Genomic DNA, 16,524 nt, shown 5'->3' with positions numbered 1-16,524 from the left:
AGAATTGTGAATATGTTTGTCATCTCAGGCAAAAACAATTTATTTTCAATATATTTTAATATTATTCAATATTATTTAATATTATTCAATATTATTTAATATTATTTTCAATATTTCAACGATATTTTAAAGCTTATTGTCTTCTTGCAGAGACCAAGAATAGGTATCAGGATCGAGATCATATACTCATCACTCATCATATACATGAATATGTCTAAAAAATGTAAATTTGAGAAAAGGTCCTTATTAGTTACGTTTTATCATCATATACAAAATTAACAAAATAGGGTATACAAAGGCCTATACTACGGCTTGCACGCAATATAGCGACTCTTTTTTTGTTGAACTTTTTCGTTTAATCCTTTTTTTACAATAAATACAATAAAAGCAAGGATTAAAAACTATCCAGTCTTGTAGAAAATGTATTCATCAATGGGATAAAACTATGTGGGCATTGCTGAGAGATTTAGTTAGTCAGCATTATTCAATGGAATATCACAATTGAGCAATTTCCTTTTTCATTTGTCTTGATTGACCTATTTCGCTACTTGTTTTTCGTTTGACTTATTTCGCTAAAACTTTTTTTTACGCAAAATGCAATAGAAGCAATTATTTAGAATAAGCCAGTTAAGTAGAAAATTGATTCATTAATCGGATAAAACTATGTGGGCATGGCTAAATGTTTTATATAGCTGAGAATATTCCACGGAATATCAAAAACGTGGAATATTGATGGAACTTGGATAAATCGTCAGTATATTTACGGTAGATTTTGAAATTTGTGACGTTGTTTCGGTATATTTCTGATATATTTTGTCGATAAGTCCGATAGCTCGCCAGCACTGTTTCGTTTCCACAATAACATCCGCGGTTGGTTTTTGGACGTAAAAATTATTCTTAAATCAACACCACCCCCTTTGTGAAAACAACAAGCATCTGACTGGGCTCACCTAATTTCGATACAGTTAAAGCTAAAAAGTTGTGACAGAAATTTCTTCAAGTTGTGGAGCGGAGTGGAAACGCAGCATTACGCACACACGGGCGTAAATACATATGCAGTGCGTACATATAGACGACGGTATTTTTCGTCTACGTTTCAATTCGATTTTCGGAAATTTCACCTTCGCGTTGCTGTTTTTCGGCTATTTCAAACTTGTTTTCAGTTGTGTTGCCACTCTGCCACAGATCCGCCCACCCCCTCTTCCACGACCCATTTGCAGCCGCTCACTTTTTTAATTTTTTGCTTACGTATTACATGTGGCAGTGTGCGTGTGTGTTCGCGTTTGTATTTTTCAACGAAAATGAGTGCTAATTTATACTAAACATGGAATGTAAAATGCAGAAAGTGGCATAATTTCACGCACATTCAACCCCCTGAAATCCAGTTCTTTTTTTTGTTCGTATAGAAGCCAGAGATCAGCTGTAATTTACATAAAGAAACCGTCTCTTCGTCGAGAGGCACGTGCATGTGTTGTGTATGTGTGAAAGCGTTGAATGGGCTTGAAAATGCTTTATGCTCGCTAAAAATAATACACATGGCTCGGTAGAATTTGTGAATAATATATAGTATATAAGTACGTAGTTCTCAAATGTGTGTCAATATGAATACCAAAGCAGCAGGTGTAAATGCAGTGTTATAAAGCGTTGCAATATGGTGTGACTGTGTGTGTGTGTGGGTGTTTCGCAAACATATGGAAAATATATTGCTTTGAAATAATAATCAATGTTTCTTCCGTCTTCCCTTCAAAGATAATCCCACATCACATGATGCGAAGAGCTAAGCTTAGCTGAACTTCAATAAATAAAAAAAGAGAACAGTCCAAATAACAATCCAACGACAACGAGAAAATCCAATGTTAAATAATATCACAAAAACGCATAAACCGCCCTGAGGAAGGAGGAGAGGACCTTTAAACTCTCCTAACTTCTTTTATTTTTTTTTTGTTTATTGTTATTTTTTTTTTGTTTTGTTTTGAGAACGTGCCTTCTTTTTTTTGGCGTGCAACACTTTTTTCGCGTCTCTGTGGAAAAGTTTTGCATCGTTTCAAAAAAAAAGATACACGTCGACACATACGGCCGCTAAGATTCCAAAACCCACGGGTACTAAACTGCAGCGTCTCAAAGCCAAGGCGGCTGCCAGTCAACATTACGGCGGTGGCAATCATCACAAGTCCGGGAGCAGCAGCAGCAGCAGCAACACCAACAGTAGAGGCGTCGACATAAATTTTGGAACTCAAGGCGTGTACAACTATCAGCGCGGTGGCGCTGCCGAGGAGCGTAGCTTTGCTCCGACGTCGGCGTTGGCGGCGGGAGCGGTTGCAGCAGCCACAGGTTCAGCCACAGATGTTGGACAGAAGTCATATCAATACAACAGCAACAACAACAATTATCAAAAGTCAAGCCACACCAGTGCCAATTACAACAATAATAATAATAATCAAGAAACCTCAACAAACCTGCCTTATCAGCCACATCAGCCTCCACAACAGCAGCACAACCACACGATGATGATGACCAAACAAAAGAACACGCTGGCCGAACGCCTCAACATCGGGGACGAGGTGCGCGAGCTGAAGCTGGGCTCCACCTTCAATCCGAAGAACACCTCCACCGCATTTCACACAATCAAATGTAAGATTTGATGCGCCCGGCGCATTAGAGTCGCTTCTCTCTCACACACACACATTTCCCTCTACGCCATTCCAGATGACTTCAAGCCAGCTAGTGTGGATACGAGCCGTATGGCAACAGTGGATGTTGGCTCAAATAATCAAGTTACTGTTATCGTGCCAAATTCAGGTGAGTCATCAATAAGTGCATTAGAAAAAATAAGCGTCCCCTAATTAAGGTCCTGGAACTGAAACCCAAAGCAACTACATAACTACATAATAACCCCTATGTGAGCACTGGCATTACAATAAATTATGAAGGCAACTCAGATAATTTAATAGCATGCTTCGAACACACAATACTCGAATTCGAAGAACGAGTCGTATTCAAATTGGAGCGGGAGGGACGAGCCGCTGACAAGCTATCTTTGAGCAGTTATCGGCTTATTTCCAAAGCGATACAAAGGATAGACAGAGTAGTACAGTAGGACTAATAGTAAGAGTAAATTAGAGTAATAGACACCCATGGGTGGCCCCTACTCAGATTTCTCTCGAAACTGCGCAAATGAGGAAGAGGATGAGACGGTATAACACCCCTTCCGCTCCCGAACAACTCTAAGGAGAAGAAAGCTGTAAGATTGAGCTCTACCTTTCATCAATCAAAGATGTATTGGAACATTCAATGAATACATGTAATATTAATGGGGCCTTCCACTTCGCTAGTGGAAAGCATCGGGTAAAATGGAATAAGCATAGATTCCGTAGACTTTAAACAGGCTTGTGGTTGGGCTCGGCTTGGCTTCAGTGGCTGGCTGATGACATAATTTCGCCGCATTATGCGATAGAGTAAGTTGCACGGCGACTCACACTCAACTTACGGAGCACTTATGTACATCCATAGATACAAATTAATGGATTGCCCTGTGTGTTATTTTGTTTAGACAAAAGACCGCAGCCCCAGCAGCAAAGGGTAGCCAGAGATGGAGGAAAAGGCTGAAAACCAAATTACATCAAGTCAGGTAAAATGCAACCAAGCGTTCAAGTTTTTCTCTCATTTTTTTTTTTGCCTTACCAGTACTATTTCGCTATGCTCTTTGTGGCCAGACAGTGTCTCTAGGTTGTCGACGGTCGATCGTCTGTTGTTGTTGTTGGTGGTGGTACACTCATTGCGGCCGAGACTTGGCTTGTTAACGCTTCGTTGATTGCGGGGCGACGAGTCGCCAAAAGAGTTTCGGCGGCAACGACTATACGATGTACTCGTACCGCTGGCATTTGGTCAAGTGTGGGTTGGCTCTCGAAGCATTACATTAAAGCGCTGCTGTAACTGTTCAATTTCCCGTTCTCCTGCCGTTCCCGGGTGAACTAGTTTATAGTTTGGCATCAAGACACTCGCGAACATTCTGCAGAATCTTTTGTACGTTTAAGTACTGAAAATGACATTGATTCGATGGAAAAATTTCCCATAAATGACAAGAACAGAGATCATTCGCCACAGCCGATGTTCTCGGCTACAATACCAATATTGAAAGCTTTCTCTTAACATAATACAAATTGTAGTACATTTAAAGAGCGACATCTGTGAAAATCGATCCCACAGCGCATTAGCCAGGTATTAATATAGAACTCTTCCTTCCATATGGGACTTTCTTTCATTTACGTCAATCTTTCCATTTTGGAGACGGCTTTTTGTACCCTTGTTGTATTTAAAAACAAAAACAATCAATAATTTATTAAAATTGTAGTTTTTGGATTATCCGCAATGTGCTCCGGGATAACTTGGTCCCACGGAAGCAGTTGATTCTACGAGAGGATTAGTCTCTTTGGGACCTACCTGGAGGACAGTAGACACCTCCCTCACAGTAGGCTTCTACTGGTGCTGGGCAATTGGTTCCGGACGGCAGTGTAAAGGGATAGTTTGGTCCGCCCGGAGCACCAATTCCGGGTCCTCCAGGACTGACTCCTTGAACACAGAGACTTAGGAGCTAACAGTGCCACCTTTTGGGGACTCTGCTCGGCTTTCGATAAGATTTTCACAGATTTTCTCAGCTCTGAATCCGTTGGTGGATCGATTTGTTTGTTTTCATATATTGTCAGGGTATTTTGTAAAAGATTCTTAAGCTGCAGGACATGGGGCCAGCTAGTGGCTATTGCATTGTGAAAAAGCGTAGCCGCCACGACACCTAGAGACACTATTTGTAATCCAGTCAGTTTGGTCAACGCAGATCATTAGTCGTTGGTCATATTATACCGTAAAGTATTCTCTCGCAATGCTTCATGCTCCCATTTGTTGTTGGACGGCATACAGTCGGAGAGGATTTCCGATCAAGTTCTGATTTGACGCGGACTGTTCTGTAACGAATTGTTTTGCGTTTTAACTAAAGAGCTGATCTGCTTACATGAAACAATTTTCCACAAATATCAAGGTCAACGAAGCTTACATTTAGGCAAGCGTTTTTCTACCGTTGCCACATCTCTGATCATCCTTGTGCCCAACGAACAATGGTAGTGCTATAAATGTATCTGTTGCTGACTCTACATTGGGACAAGCTGAGCTAGAGATTTTGGCATATCCATATCAGTCTGTTTCCTCGCTTGAAGATTCACAGCCATCATGCTGTATGGCTGTCACGAATCTACCCATTCCGCTCTAATGGGTGTGGCAGGAAAATAGATATTACACACTAAAAACCATATGTATGTGAGTCAAATTAGCCAATTGCACTCAATACTGAATGATACAGATTTATTTACCAAATAAATTGTTGAAAATGGCTAATTCTTCGGCTCTATCTCGCTTAAATTGAGATTGATTGGCTCTATCAGCTTACCGTCCGCATAAATCTCAATAAGTGTGCCAATGTTGTACAGAGAGGAACTGCCCTTCTTTAGCTTCGCTCCGGTTTCATTTAAGAAATTCGAAAATACTTCCGTCATTTTCGATATTATTGCAAAAGTATCTTTGGGTAGCTGAAGGCAGAGTGCAGCTGCTCAAGCGAGTGAGAAAGGATTATAATGAGTCTATCATCGATAGATTCTAGCCACTTACCGATAAACAGCAACGACAGCCTCATTGTAGTCGTCGTTGCATGGGCAATGTGCCTCGGATAGCTGAAATTTGACTCGTAACTTTAGAATTTTAACTGGGGAGCAGCATGACAATTGGTATTAGATAAGCGTTGGCAAGTACATATCCAATCCCATGACCACTGGCTCAAATAAAATGAACATATTTATAGTACTACCTGGTACTCAGTTTCTACATATCCTCCCTATGAATGAAATAAACTTGTGAATGAATGAAGATGTCTCAGTGACTATAAGACCATTATCTTGCCTAGCAGTAAATAATGTGACTTGTAATTCACAATATTCAAGCAATATTTTTGATTTAATTGAAAATTTATTGCCCTAGAGATCAGTTGTTTTCCAGTTCGTCGAGCTTCATACGTATACAGTCCTTTACACTGGAATCTACAGTTTCATGAACCTTATCGTTATCATTCTCCGTGCGTCCTAATAGACGCTTGCTTTGGTAATTAGCCCGACGTCGAGGCTTGGAGGAGTTCTCGTTCTCGATAACAATCCGGTATTCTCTCTGCCATCTATATTTTCTCCTTAAAATGTGCATTTTCCCTCTCCTCTTGTGGGGGGGCAGCGGCTTAGGCCGAGAATCGGTATCACCGTTCGTTATGATAATGGTAAAGGGCGGCTGTTGGACTGTTGGGCTTTGAATAATGTTCTCTATGTTGTTTATGTTGTTGTTATTGTTACTGTTACTGTTTGTGTTCTGACCAGCTTCTATTTTTCTATTCGCCAGTTTTTTTTGGCACAGCTGAAGTAAAATATCCATCACTACGATTTCGCTCTTCGTCCCTGACGTGGTGTTGGTAATCGATTGAAGTACCTGGGTTCCTTTTTCAATCAATTTGTCGAACAGGGAGTGCAGATTAGAGAAATTAAAGGCCATACATTGCAGCTCCAGCCCATAAAATAGGGCTTTGGAAAACAACGATTTTTTTTATCAATCCGTTCGCTTACAATTCACTGAATAGCAAAAAACTCACCAGCGAAGATCAGAAAATGCCGCTTACTTAGACACCTTTGATCTTTCACTATTCTCGAAACATCATGCATCGATTGTCGGACCGGAACAACACCGATTATAAGGATCAAATTCTGGAACTGTTACTAGTCTTTGATTTCATGCTCGAAGCTAAGGGTATTATCCACAGTCGTGTCATAGCCATGCTTGGTGGTCTGTTTGAAGCTATTCTTATTCAACCTTTTCGTTCTTCTCTTTCTTTTCAATTAGCAAAAGAAAGAAAAAAATTCTTTCTCTGAATCATTTATTTATTTACATTTCTGTGTCTCGTTTTCGCAAGCGGAAGCATTTCTTCTCGCACATCGTGGAGTTTGCGTGTATGCGGATTTACTGGCTTATCCAGAGTGTGGAAGAGAGAGAGAGAGATTAATCGCCCCTCCGTCTGGCGGCACTCGTATTCTGTCACATGTGTGATCGCGCAAGGGCACTACTGTATGCTCTACTGTTCTTTCGCACGCATTCTGAACTTCTTGCCACCGTTATCTCTCCGACTTTGTCTGGTGTGGGCGTGGTGTGAATGCGACAGCGATACATCTGATCAAGGTGTACTGCAGACAAGAACAGCTTGTATTTCATTTACTTGTACTATTGTACAAGGCTAATTATTCACACCATACTTTTATTTCCCGCACTAGCCTCAGCTGATGTACCTTGAGAGAGTAGTGTAGACTTATTGTTGTTGGAGCATTTCGCCTGCACGCAGTCTGCAGTCTTTCGGCGAATTCTACGCTATATTTTACGTCTGCCTGTTGGCTTCACTCTGACCACCAGGAAATGTGGGTGGTAGGATTTTTGATCTTGGTTGACACGGCTTGGGCATTTTACAGATCCCATTCCAGTTACTTACAATCATTGCCACAAGCCACAATTTAAAGATGTGTGGCGTGTTTTGATCCTCCCCACGGTATTTGGGATTTGGGTGGGATATTTCCAGCTCAATCAGAAAGAGCACAGGTAGCCATCCGCCTCGTCTTGAAAAATATTTAGCCTCGAAGCAGTGAAAACTTCTAACCAGTGAAACAGAATATTTTTCAGGGATTCTCCTTTAATCTTTGATCTTACCAGCATGAGCTGGTTAGAGCGCGTTCTAAAACGATTCGTGCTACGTTTATTGGCCGTAATAGTCACCACCGATTCGTTTTACGAGAATGCACTTCCCGTCCACTTCGCACTTGGATATACACCCAAGTGGGCCGCAATGAGCGTTGAGTCTTTCGACCAAGTCGTCGGCGTCAATTCTGGACTCTTGGACTCCATCGTTGACTGCCTGAGGAATCACGGCTTCGAGCTGGCCCCGTAACCGGGTGTATTTTGCACCATCCCTATCGGACGATCCTTTTCTTTTTAAGGCTTGAAGCAATTCCTTGGCCATGGTTAACAGCTCAGACTTGTCGATAGTGATGACAATTGTTTTCTCAGGAATTTCCGACCCACACGGTCCACTTGGGTGGTCTCCAGTACAAGTTGGTAGCAACTCATTCGGGGGCAGGTATGGTGGTTGATATGGTGGCAAGGTCGGCGATGGGTGATATTCTGGCCACCTAATCGATGGCCGACTGGCTTCGTCCTCTTCCTGTGTTTCATCCTCATCATTACAATTCCACTTTGGATTTAAAAGTGTTGCAAATCCGCATACTAGGTTTGAAATTTTCCGTACAGAATTGGCGTTAAATGTGCGGCTGTTGATCTTCGGACTAACAGGTAATTGGTAATTATGTTGGGCCGAATACACGGCCAGGCCATTTTCCAGCGCCCTTTGGTATCGCAACACCTTGCATTCTTCATTGCAATCATCATTTCCGTAGACATTTGACGTGCCAAGCAACGCTATAGGTATAGAGGTATTTAGTAGTCATCCATTTGGGCAATCCATTTGATGTCCAACTCACCCAGAAAGAGCACTAGTAGCATTCGCATCGTCTTGGAAAGTATGATTTTTTTTTGCATTTCGGTCACTTTTATATTGTTTTCGATTAGTCAGGCGCATCCATGGCTAAAGGATTTTATTTCGAATTCGTTCAATTCTTTAAAAAGCCGTGTCGAGATAAGACTATAACCTTGGAACATTTCCAACCCGGAAAAAGACTTCGAAATCGACATCGGGCCTCTCCCGGCGGAGTATTCTGGTCCTGGTTAACTTCCCTAGAACTCGTTTAGCTTACTCATAAAATCATTGGGGATTGGGAGAGCTAAACCATACCATTTCACAGATACCAGCCGCATTGGCACGTGACGAACTACAGAACTGGTCGATGCCCCTCAACTTTGGTAGGGTTACCATATACGAAAATTCAACAAATTGACCAGGCCTTCTAGAAAAGAATGTTGTATTTCGATGGTCTGAGCAAAATGAGTGACTGATTGAGATCCCAGCACCACACAGGGCGGGAATGGCATTAGCAAAGAGCCAGACTCTTTGGGTTATTCTGAGTTTCTTGACTCCGTCGTTGATCTTAGGACTGATATGATATATATCTCTTAATCTCTTAGTATTCCTGCTATTCCCTAAGAGTTGGATCAATTTTCGATAAGGCAGCGCGCATCGCCACGGACTGGGAAAACAGTCCTAGTAGATTTATTTTCCCAATAAGATCCAGTAAGTATTCCAACAAAAGCTCTGAGTAGAATACTTAACATTTTTTGTGGACTACCCGTCTCCATCGCATCCAAAATCCTTCTGGCTGCACTTCTTCCAATCCCCATTCTCTAAGTATCTCTTACACTCATTTTTATGATCCAACCCCATTGCCTTGTAAATGTACGGTGGGAGCGCACGCCCAAGATCTCTTGAGCAATACTTATTGCTCGAACGGTCTGGAGGAATTGTGTCTTGGATTATCCAGTGGGGGCTTCCTATGCGGTCTCAGTTGTGTGTTCAAATTTCGCTAGCATCCCGGATATCATATCCCTTTTTTAAGTGGACTAGTCAAGCGCTTTACATAACACGCACAGCTAAAGCGTTTCGTTCCGCTTTTTAAATGTTAAGGAAAGCGTGCGAAAATAAATAAATATTTGTTGCTGAATATTCATATGCGGTGCCGGTAATCGATTTAAATGAATGAGCAAATACCTATTCTTACATATATTTATTGTAATGACAACGACCGGTAACGACCGGTAACGATAACAGTAACGTGAACCGGATTTGGGTTGATTTGGATGAACCGGTTAGTGCGTTCGCTGCATTCGAAGAGCGAAAGGTGTCAGGCAATGCATGCATACATTATTAGTGTGGAACGTTTCCAAATCTGAGTGTTTTCCCATTATTACTACATACTTGTGTACGATATACGAAAATATATATTATTTTGTTAGATTTGATCAATCGAATCGCTCTATTGGGAATAGAAAATGAGTTTCTTTCAGCTTAACTGTTCCCTGGGGCATTTCGTTCGGGTTCGGGTTCGGGTTCGGGATCGGCTTGCTCGGTATTGTACTTATCATTTGGATTTGCCTTGGGCGATATACAAATATTCTGATTTGGACGGGGGAGAGCTTGTCGGAGACTTGAAACAAACTCGGATTGCATTTCACCTTCATTCCCGGTGAAATATAACAAAAGCAAAACAGCACAAAAACAAATTCTCGTGCCAAAGCATGGTATTATCTGTCGTCATAAATTTACATTTACATTTCGGTGTGAGTTTTGCTGAACTCGCGTTTAACCAGTTTATAGTATAATATGTGCTGTATGTAACTGTAGGCTGAGTAATGCCAAAAACTTATAAGACACACTTTGTTTCTATTCCAGAAAGTTCCGGTGTGCCTCATACAGTTTATAAGGGTAATCAGAGAGAGTATGCGAAGGAATGCTTGATGATCTACGACAAGGAGACGGGTGCTATCACGATTGAGAAGCTAAATCATAACATACAAGTGAAGAAGACAAGGTGAGTGACAAGATGAGCCATTACATCTTTTATACTCGTATGTACATGGTTCCTAATCAGGATCGTATATCACCGAATATTATTATTATCTGAACTTTGCAGAACCGAAGTTACCAACAAACCAGTACAGCTGCCGGCACAGAGTGTGCCCATGAACATGGGCCACCAAGGACAGGTCCTAGGCACGAACGGATCCGTGCCCCCACCCATGGCCCAATTGGCACAAGGGCCTTTGTCCGGGCCCGGAGGCAAACTGGAGAACAGCACCATGCGGGTTTCATCGAAGACAAAGGTCTCAACGGGCAGTCGTCGGAATAATATAAGTACGTATCCATTGCGGTTGTAAGCGGTCCGATTGGAAACACTCATTTGCATTCATTGCCTTCCAGTTGACTTCAAGCCGCGCAATTCGCCCATGCAGCAGAGCTCCCCTTCGCGACCAGTGGTCACCCATCGGAGTCCGCAGTCCGCGCCAGCGTAAGTTCTCCACCTTGGGCATCTTTCCGAAGCCATCTAATGCTCTGGATCTTTCAGTTGGGATGCAAACAATGCCCAACAAACGTTGCCCAGCATTCCCATGATAACGGACGATGACGACTTTGGATTGAGGGCCGCTTTGCACAATGGCGGTCAGGCGAATATCTCCGGTTCCTCGACAGGCTCGTCGTCAGGCCAGCCCGACCTATATGGATCCTCGTCTTCGTCGCACATGGGGAAACAGCGGCAGGCTCATGGCAAGCGTCAGCAGATGCATCAACGTTCCAGTCCACCCATGCAACAACAGCCACACTACCAACAGCAACAGCAGCCGAACTACGGGCGGGCCTATAATGGCGCCAGTAACTACGCACAACAACAGCAACCACAGCCCCAGCAACAACGACACTCTCCGCACCAACAGCCGCATCAGCAGCAGCATCAGCGGCACTCCCCACAGCAGCAGCAACAGCGGCACTCTCCACAGCAGTTGCAACAGCAACGCCCCACGTCTTACGGGCATAGCAATAATATGCCCATGGACTTGGACTCATCCAGAGAACATGATCTGGCCTCACAGTCTGTTGCGCAAGCGGCTGCCGCTCTCGAACAGGTTGGTTCTGGGATCAATCAGTTTGAGAATATATATCAATTTGTTTATGTGTTTATTCATTCGTAGCAAATTGGCGGTGCTCTAAGTACCTCTAGCTCCAGTTCCGAATCGGATTCCAGCGACAGTGATAGCGGCAGCGACTCCGATGACAGCACCGAGGATGATCGTTCTATGAAAGAGCAGCAAGAACAACAGCAGCAGCAGCAGCTGCTGCAGCATCAACAACTGCAGCTTCAGCAGCTGCAGCATCAGCAGATCCAACAGCCAGCCCCACACCATCAACGCCATCAACAGCAACAGTCCCAACAGCACATGAATCAGCTGCCCAACCTGGGCTTGGGTTCCATATCACCATCCTACAACAACCATCATCACCACCAGCAGCCGCAGCCGCAGCAGCAACAAATGTCCGGCGCGTATGCGTCCAATGGTGGCTTTCCAAATGACTTGCTGCAAAACGATCTGCAGTTGTCCTCCAATTCGTCCGACGATGACGATTAGCTGCATTTAAGTTTCCATATAATTTACCTTTTTTGACTAACAAAAAACAAAACAAAAACTAAAAGAAAAACAACATCAATTGATATTCTGTCTATATGCGTGTAATTAAGATGTAATTATTGAGGAGAGAATTTAATTGCTAGTGAAATTTTTTATAAATAAATTCTTAGTTCTATATACCACGATATACACGAGCATACATATATTAATTAATTTTTAACACTATACTTAGAACTTCCAAATGTGCGGAAAACATTCAATACGAACACAATACAACACAACGCAAACACTACTTTGCCAATACATATTTCAATGTATGTACATTAATTTTAAATACGAAATCTAATACAAAGGTTATGTGAAATTGGTTGGGAGTGGAGTCCTAAGGGAGTCCTACTCGTACACCAACAAGAACTACAACACAATTACAACAAGAAACGAAGGGAAACTACAAGAATTATTTAGTTTCTAATGCAAATGCTGCAAAGCTTAATCTTAATTGTTAAGTTACCGACAAACATACATACTGCAAACATAGAACAGAACATGACCACAGCGGATTTTTGCCATTAATTACGCATTTTAATCTAAGCCTTAAATCATTCGGATACCAAAAGTGAAAAAAAATTTCATGCAGATTAGATTTGGAAATGGAAATGGAGACCCTTATTTGAAATACCTTTTGTTTGGCTCATTTTTTAGTCATATGTATTTAATTATGTAATTCTCCATTAATCTGGGCATTTTTATGGAAGCGATAATCCCTATATGTTGCTGGATAAATTTAAATTGACTTGTTTGCTATTGCCCTCTTATCTTTATTAGTTAACTATTCGCGCGGTATGAAGACATATGTGTTTTTAGCTCATGTTTTATTTGAATTTATTTGTAGTTCTTTAATTAATTTTTAATAGCTATTATTATGATTTTGTTATTTGCTTGCAATAGTTTAAAGCAATGAGAAAAGAAATAAATGTGAAACAAAAAAGACGCCCTGCGTGAACCGCTTTTTTTGTTGGCTCCTTCCACACCCTGATACCAAAACTATCGACGGACTATGAGCATTATTGTGGTGCACTAATACTTTACTTACTCAAAATACAACTCCTTCCAATTGGGCGAGCGTGCGTGCCATGCCGTGCCGTTCCGTGCCCCAAAGTCCAGACACACACTTACTAATATTAACACTATTTCATTTGCCAACACAATAATAAATTGTATTTATAAAGTACCATCCATCAGGAAAAACGACCAATAGAAGAGGAAACGCCAGAGAGGAGGAGATAGAGAGATAGCGATATGAGATGATAGGAATTATTTTTTGTACATGCTATTTATGATAGTAATCAGGCCTTGAATAGTAGTAGAACTCCCTCTCTCGTTGGCAGACTGCAGAAGCAAATCACCAATAACTACAAATACAACTAAATAATGACAAAATGATTCAGATAATCATAAGCACAATATACATATGCAAAGAAACTAGAACTAATTATAGAATCCACAAATGCCTACGATCACAATGAAACAATGAGAGTATCTTAGTCTAATTGGTAAGCAAATATATATATATATATACATATATTATATACACACATGCATGTACACGACTTTATATACAACAAACATACATACCTAAATACTCTCAGTTGAATTAGTTTTAATAACGACAATTAAACAGTCAACAAGCAAAATAAATTATAACCGATTTGGTCGTGTGGTTCTACTTATTAGAGGGAGGAAGTTTGGGACATGTTTGCGGGTCGGATCGGATCCCTCCGCCAGAGGGCGCTAACCTTAAACGACAAAGGGTGTGTGAGAGAGAGAGAGAGAGAGGGAGAGAGAGATAGAATATCAGTCGGATCGTGTAGGGCGCTGTGTTGCCACTGCAAATTGATTTGTTCCTCTTGTCTATAAAAATAATCCGATCAGATCCAGATTCGGCAATCTGGTAGATATGGTCATTCTTTATGATTGTGCGTTTTTAGTTTTCTCGTATCTTTAATATTGTGGATGCCACAGATTTTCGTCCTTTGTGGGGACGGAAAGGGGTGGAGCAAAATTTTGAAATACACTTGCAACAGTGACATATCACAGAAGTCTGGATACAAAATGTCGTTGCTCTTATAGTCTCTGAGCACTGAGCGCTCATAGGGACGGACAGACAGACAGGGCTCAATCGACTCGGCTATTTATGCGTATCAAGAATGTATATACTTTATGGGGTCGGAAACGACTTTCCTTCTGCACGATACACATATCCATTTTCACCACAAATCTAATACACCCCTATACTCATTTTGAGTATCGGGTATAAAAATGTATGTGCCTTTTATAACATCATTGCACAAGTATAGAGCGGGCCTATCAAAACCCCTAATGAGGGTATTATTATGCTTCGCCAAAGTCGGATTGGGATGACTTGTAAGAGTTATACGGGGCATATTCTTTTTCTTAGCCTTGATTTCCTCCACCACCACCTGCTCTGGACAGAGCAAATGGTATCAAATTGAGTCGGGGAGAAGTTTATTTTAAAGAAGGCTATCTCCCTGGCATAAGAGAAGTTGAATTTAACAGCATAAAAACAGCTAAAGCATAAAAGCTGTCAGATCTGGGGCCAACCGTGAGACGAAAACTAGTCACTTTGGTGGAACACCCACCAGTGGTTTTGTCACCACAGGCCTGGTACCTGTGATGGTCCCGGTGGTCCGGGAAGTCTGTTTACTAGTGGGATCAGACGGGATAGGTAATGAGCCAATAGCTTATTTATAAGCCCTGAAAAAATAAACACTGCACCGGTGCAAGTGCACACATTGCGGTAAACCCGGTCGTGGGGAATAAGCTGGATACAAATTATTAGGATCGTGTAATTTTGGAAAATACCTGGAAGGCGCTCTCAGATAACTTGGGGAAAACAGGTAAGTTTTATTATTGATCTTTGTATATTCATTTATCTATATGTATACATATGTATGTACTCAAATATGTATGCATACAAACGTCTAAATGAGGAGAGAGAAAGATGCGCAAGAAGAAAAGAAGAATAGACAGTGGGGTCAAAATGTATTTGAGATCTTTTTTATTTAGGTAGATAAATTTTTGTAAAGTCAAGTTTAGAATAATAGAGTAAAATAGTAAAGTAATAATAATTATAATGTTACCATGAAATTTATGTTTTATTTAGAAAACATGACAATAATGTCTAATCTCCTTAGACTAATTTTTGTACCTATTATTATTTTTGGAAAAGTCTTTGTTTGAGTTGTGTGTTGAAGTCTCGCTCTCAAAGGTATAAAAATAATCATAAATGTTTTCATCATAAATTATTATATAATGTAGAAGGAACATTGCATTTATTAATATGATGGCCGTTTTTGGAGTCCCATCTACATGTTTCCCTTTTCTTCAAGTGCCACTTTTCTGTTCAAATGCCCAATGCGCATTCGACACATCGCCGGACTGAAGGAAGTCTTTCATTAAAAGCAGATCATGGTTCACTTAATCAACGTCTTGGGTAGGTCCTTCATCTCCAGTTAAAACAAAGGGAGCTTTTATATCTGAGTTTTGCAATACTTATTCTGAAGGAATGTCCAACTCATTTCGAATGATGGCCTGTTGAAATCTTGATGCAGAAAATATTTCTCCTTCTCTTTGACTAAATTTACCCCACCTCAATAAACATAAATTTACAGTTAGAAACGGCAATGTCTTGAACAATTGAAAAAAAAATTGTTTAAAATGAAAATAATCCGAGCCAGATTTTTTTGAGCATTTTAATCGGCAGTGATGGGAAGTCATACTCTGTACAGTCTGGTGGGATCAAGTAAGTCGAATTTAATTCTTCCCAAATTGGAATTGGAAAGTGCTATTTGAAAGCTAAATGCAAGTGGTCTCATCGAAATTCCAGTGGACAAATATCTAAAACATTTCATATTTAGCGGAGCTGTGCAAAAACAAATTTAAATATTTAAAGGACGAATATCGCAAGGCTCAGCGACATGTGCCAAAACACGACTTAGGAGCAACAGCAGCGGAGCCTCACCATTCGAAATTTAAATATTTACATTTTATGCATTTTTTGAATTACCGATTTTCAGGGAGGCTTCCATAATGGAGGCGACCTAGGCAACAATCCGGCTGCTCCGCGCAGCACCGCACCGAAGCCCCAAGAACAACAGACGCAGCTGGCGCCCGGGATGAACTATGTGGCGAGTATCTTGGTCCCACAGAAGGACAGGCAGCTCCACAGGGCCAGAATACCGTGGGAGCGGGACAAGGACCTAGAGATGAGACGCGAACAACAGCAGCACAGCATCAGCCCAAGAACCTACT

General features: G+C 41.3%; 2 protein-coding genes and 1 long non-coding RNA gene across 6 annotated transcripts; 1 reads left to right on the top strand and 2 right to left on the bottom strand.

Moving 5' to 3' along the window:
- Positions 1-814: 814 nt before the first annotated feature.
- Positions 815-13,183, top strand: LOC108159956 (ell-associated factor Eaf). 4 transcript variants are annotated; one of them, XM_017293624.2, is made up of 8 exons: positions 815-870; positions 1,750-2,631; positions 2,707-2,799; positions 10,463-10,601; positions 10,704-10,924; positions 10,991-11,078; positions 11,136-11,691; positions 11,758-13,183. In XM_017293624.2, the coding sequence occupies exons 2-8, from the start codon at positions 2,505-2,507 to the stop codon at positions 12,190-12,192; spliced, it is 1,659 nt and encodes a 552-aa protein (XP_017149113.1). In that variant the 5' UTR covers positions 815-870; positions 1,750-2,504; the 3' UTR covers positions 12,193-13,183. The 4 variants fall into 4 exon arrangements, with proteins under 4 accessions (XP_017149113.1, XP_017149112.1, XP_017149111.1 ...); XM_017293623.2 differs by having other exon boundaries at positions 834-1,058; XM_017293622.2 differs by having other exon boundaries at positions 834-1,078.
- Positions 3,241-4,899, bottom strand: LOC117187976. Its single transcript, XR_004472402.1, has 3 exons — positions 4,441-4,899; positions 3,682-4,302; positions 3,241-3,602 (listed from the first exon to the last, which is right to left on the bottom strand). It is a non-coding gene; the product is annotated as an uncharacterized LOC117187976 (long non-coding RNA).
- On the bottom strand, positions 7,739-8,660 carry LOC117187975. The gene is made up of 2 exons (XM_033391025.1): positions 8,601-8,660; positions 7,739-8,538 (listed from the first exon to the last, which is right to left on the bottom strand). The coding sequence occupies exons 1-2, from the start codon at positions 8,656-8,658 to the stop codon at positions 7,820-7,822; spliced, it is 777 nt and encodes a 258-aa protein (XP_033246916.1). The 5' UTR covers positions 8,659-8,660; the 3' UTR covers positions 7,739-7,819.
- Positions 13,184-16,524: the final 3,341 nt, after the last annotated feature.

Source organism: Drosophila miranda, chromosome 3, assembly GCF_003369915.1.
Source record: "Drosophila miranda strain MSH22 chromosome 3, D.miranda_PacBio2.1, whole genome shotgun sequence".
NCBI lineage: Eukaryota > Metazoa > Arthropoda > Insecta > Diptera > Drosophilidae > Drosophila > Drosophila miranda.
The sequence above is the reverse complement of the archived record's forward strand: the minus strand, read 5'-3'. Positions and strand labels throughout refer to the sequence as shown.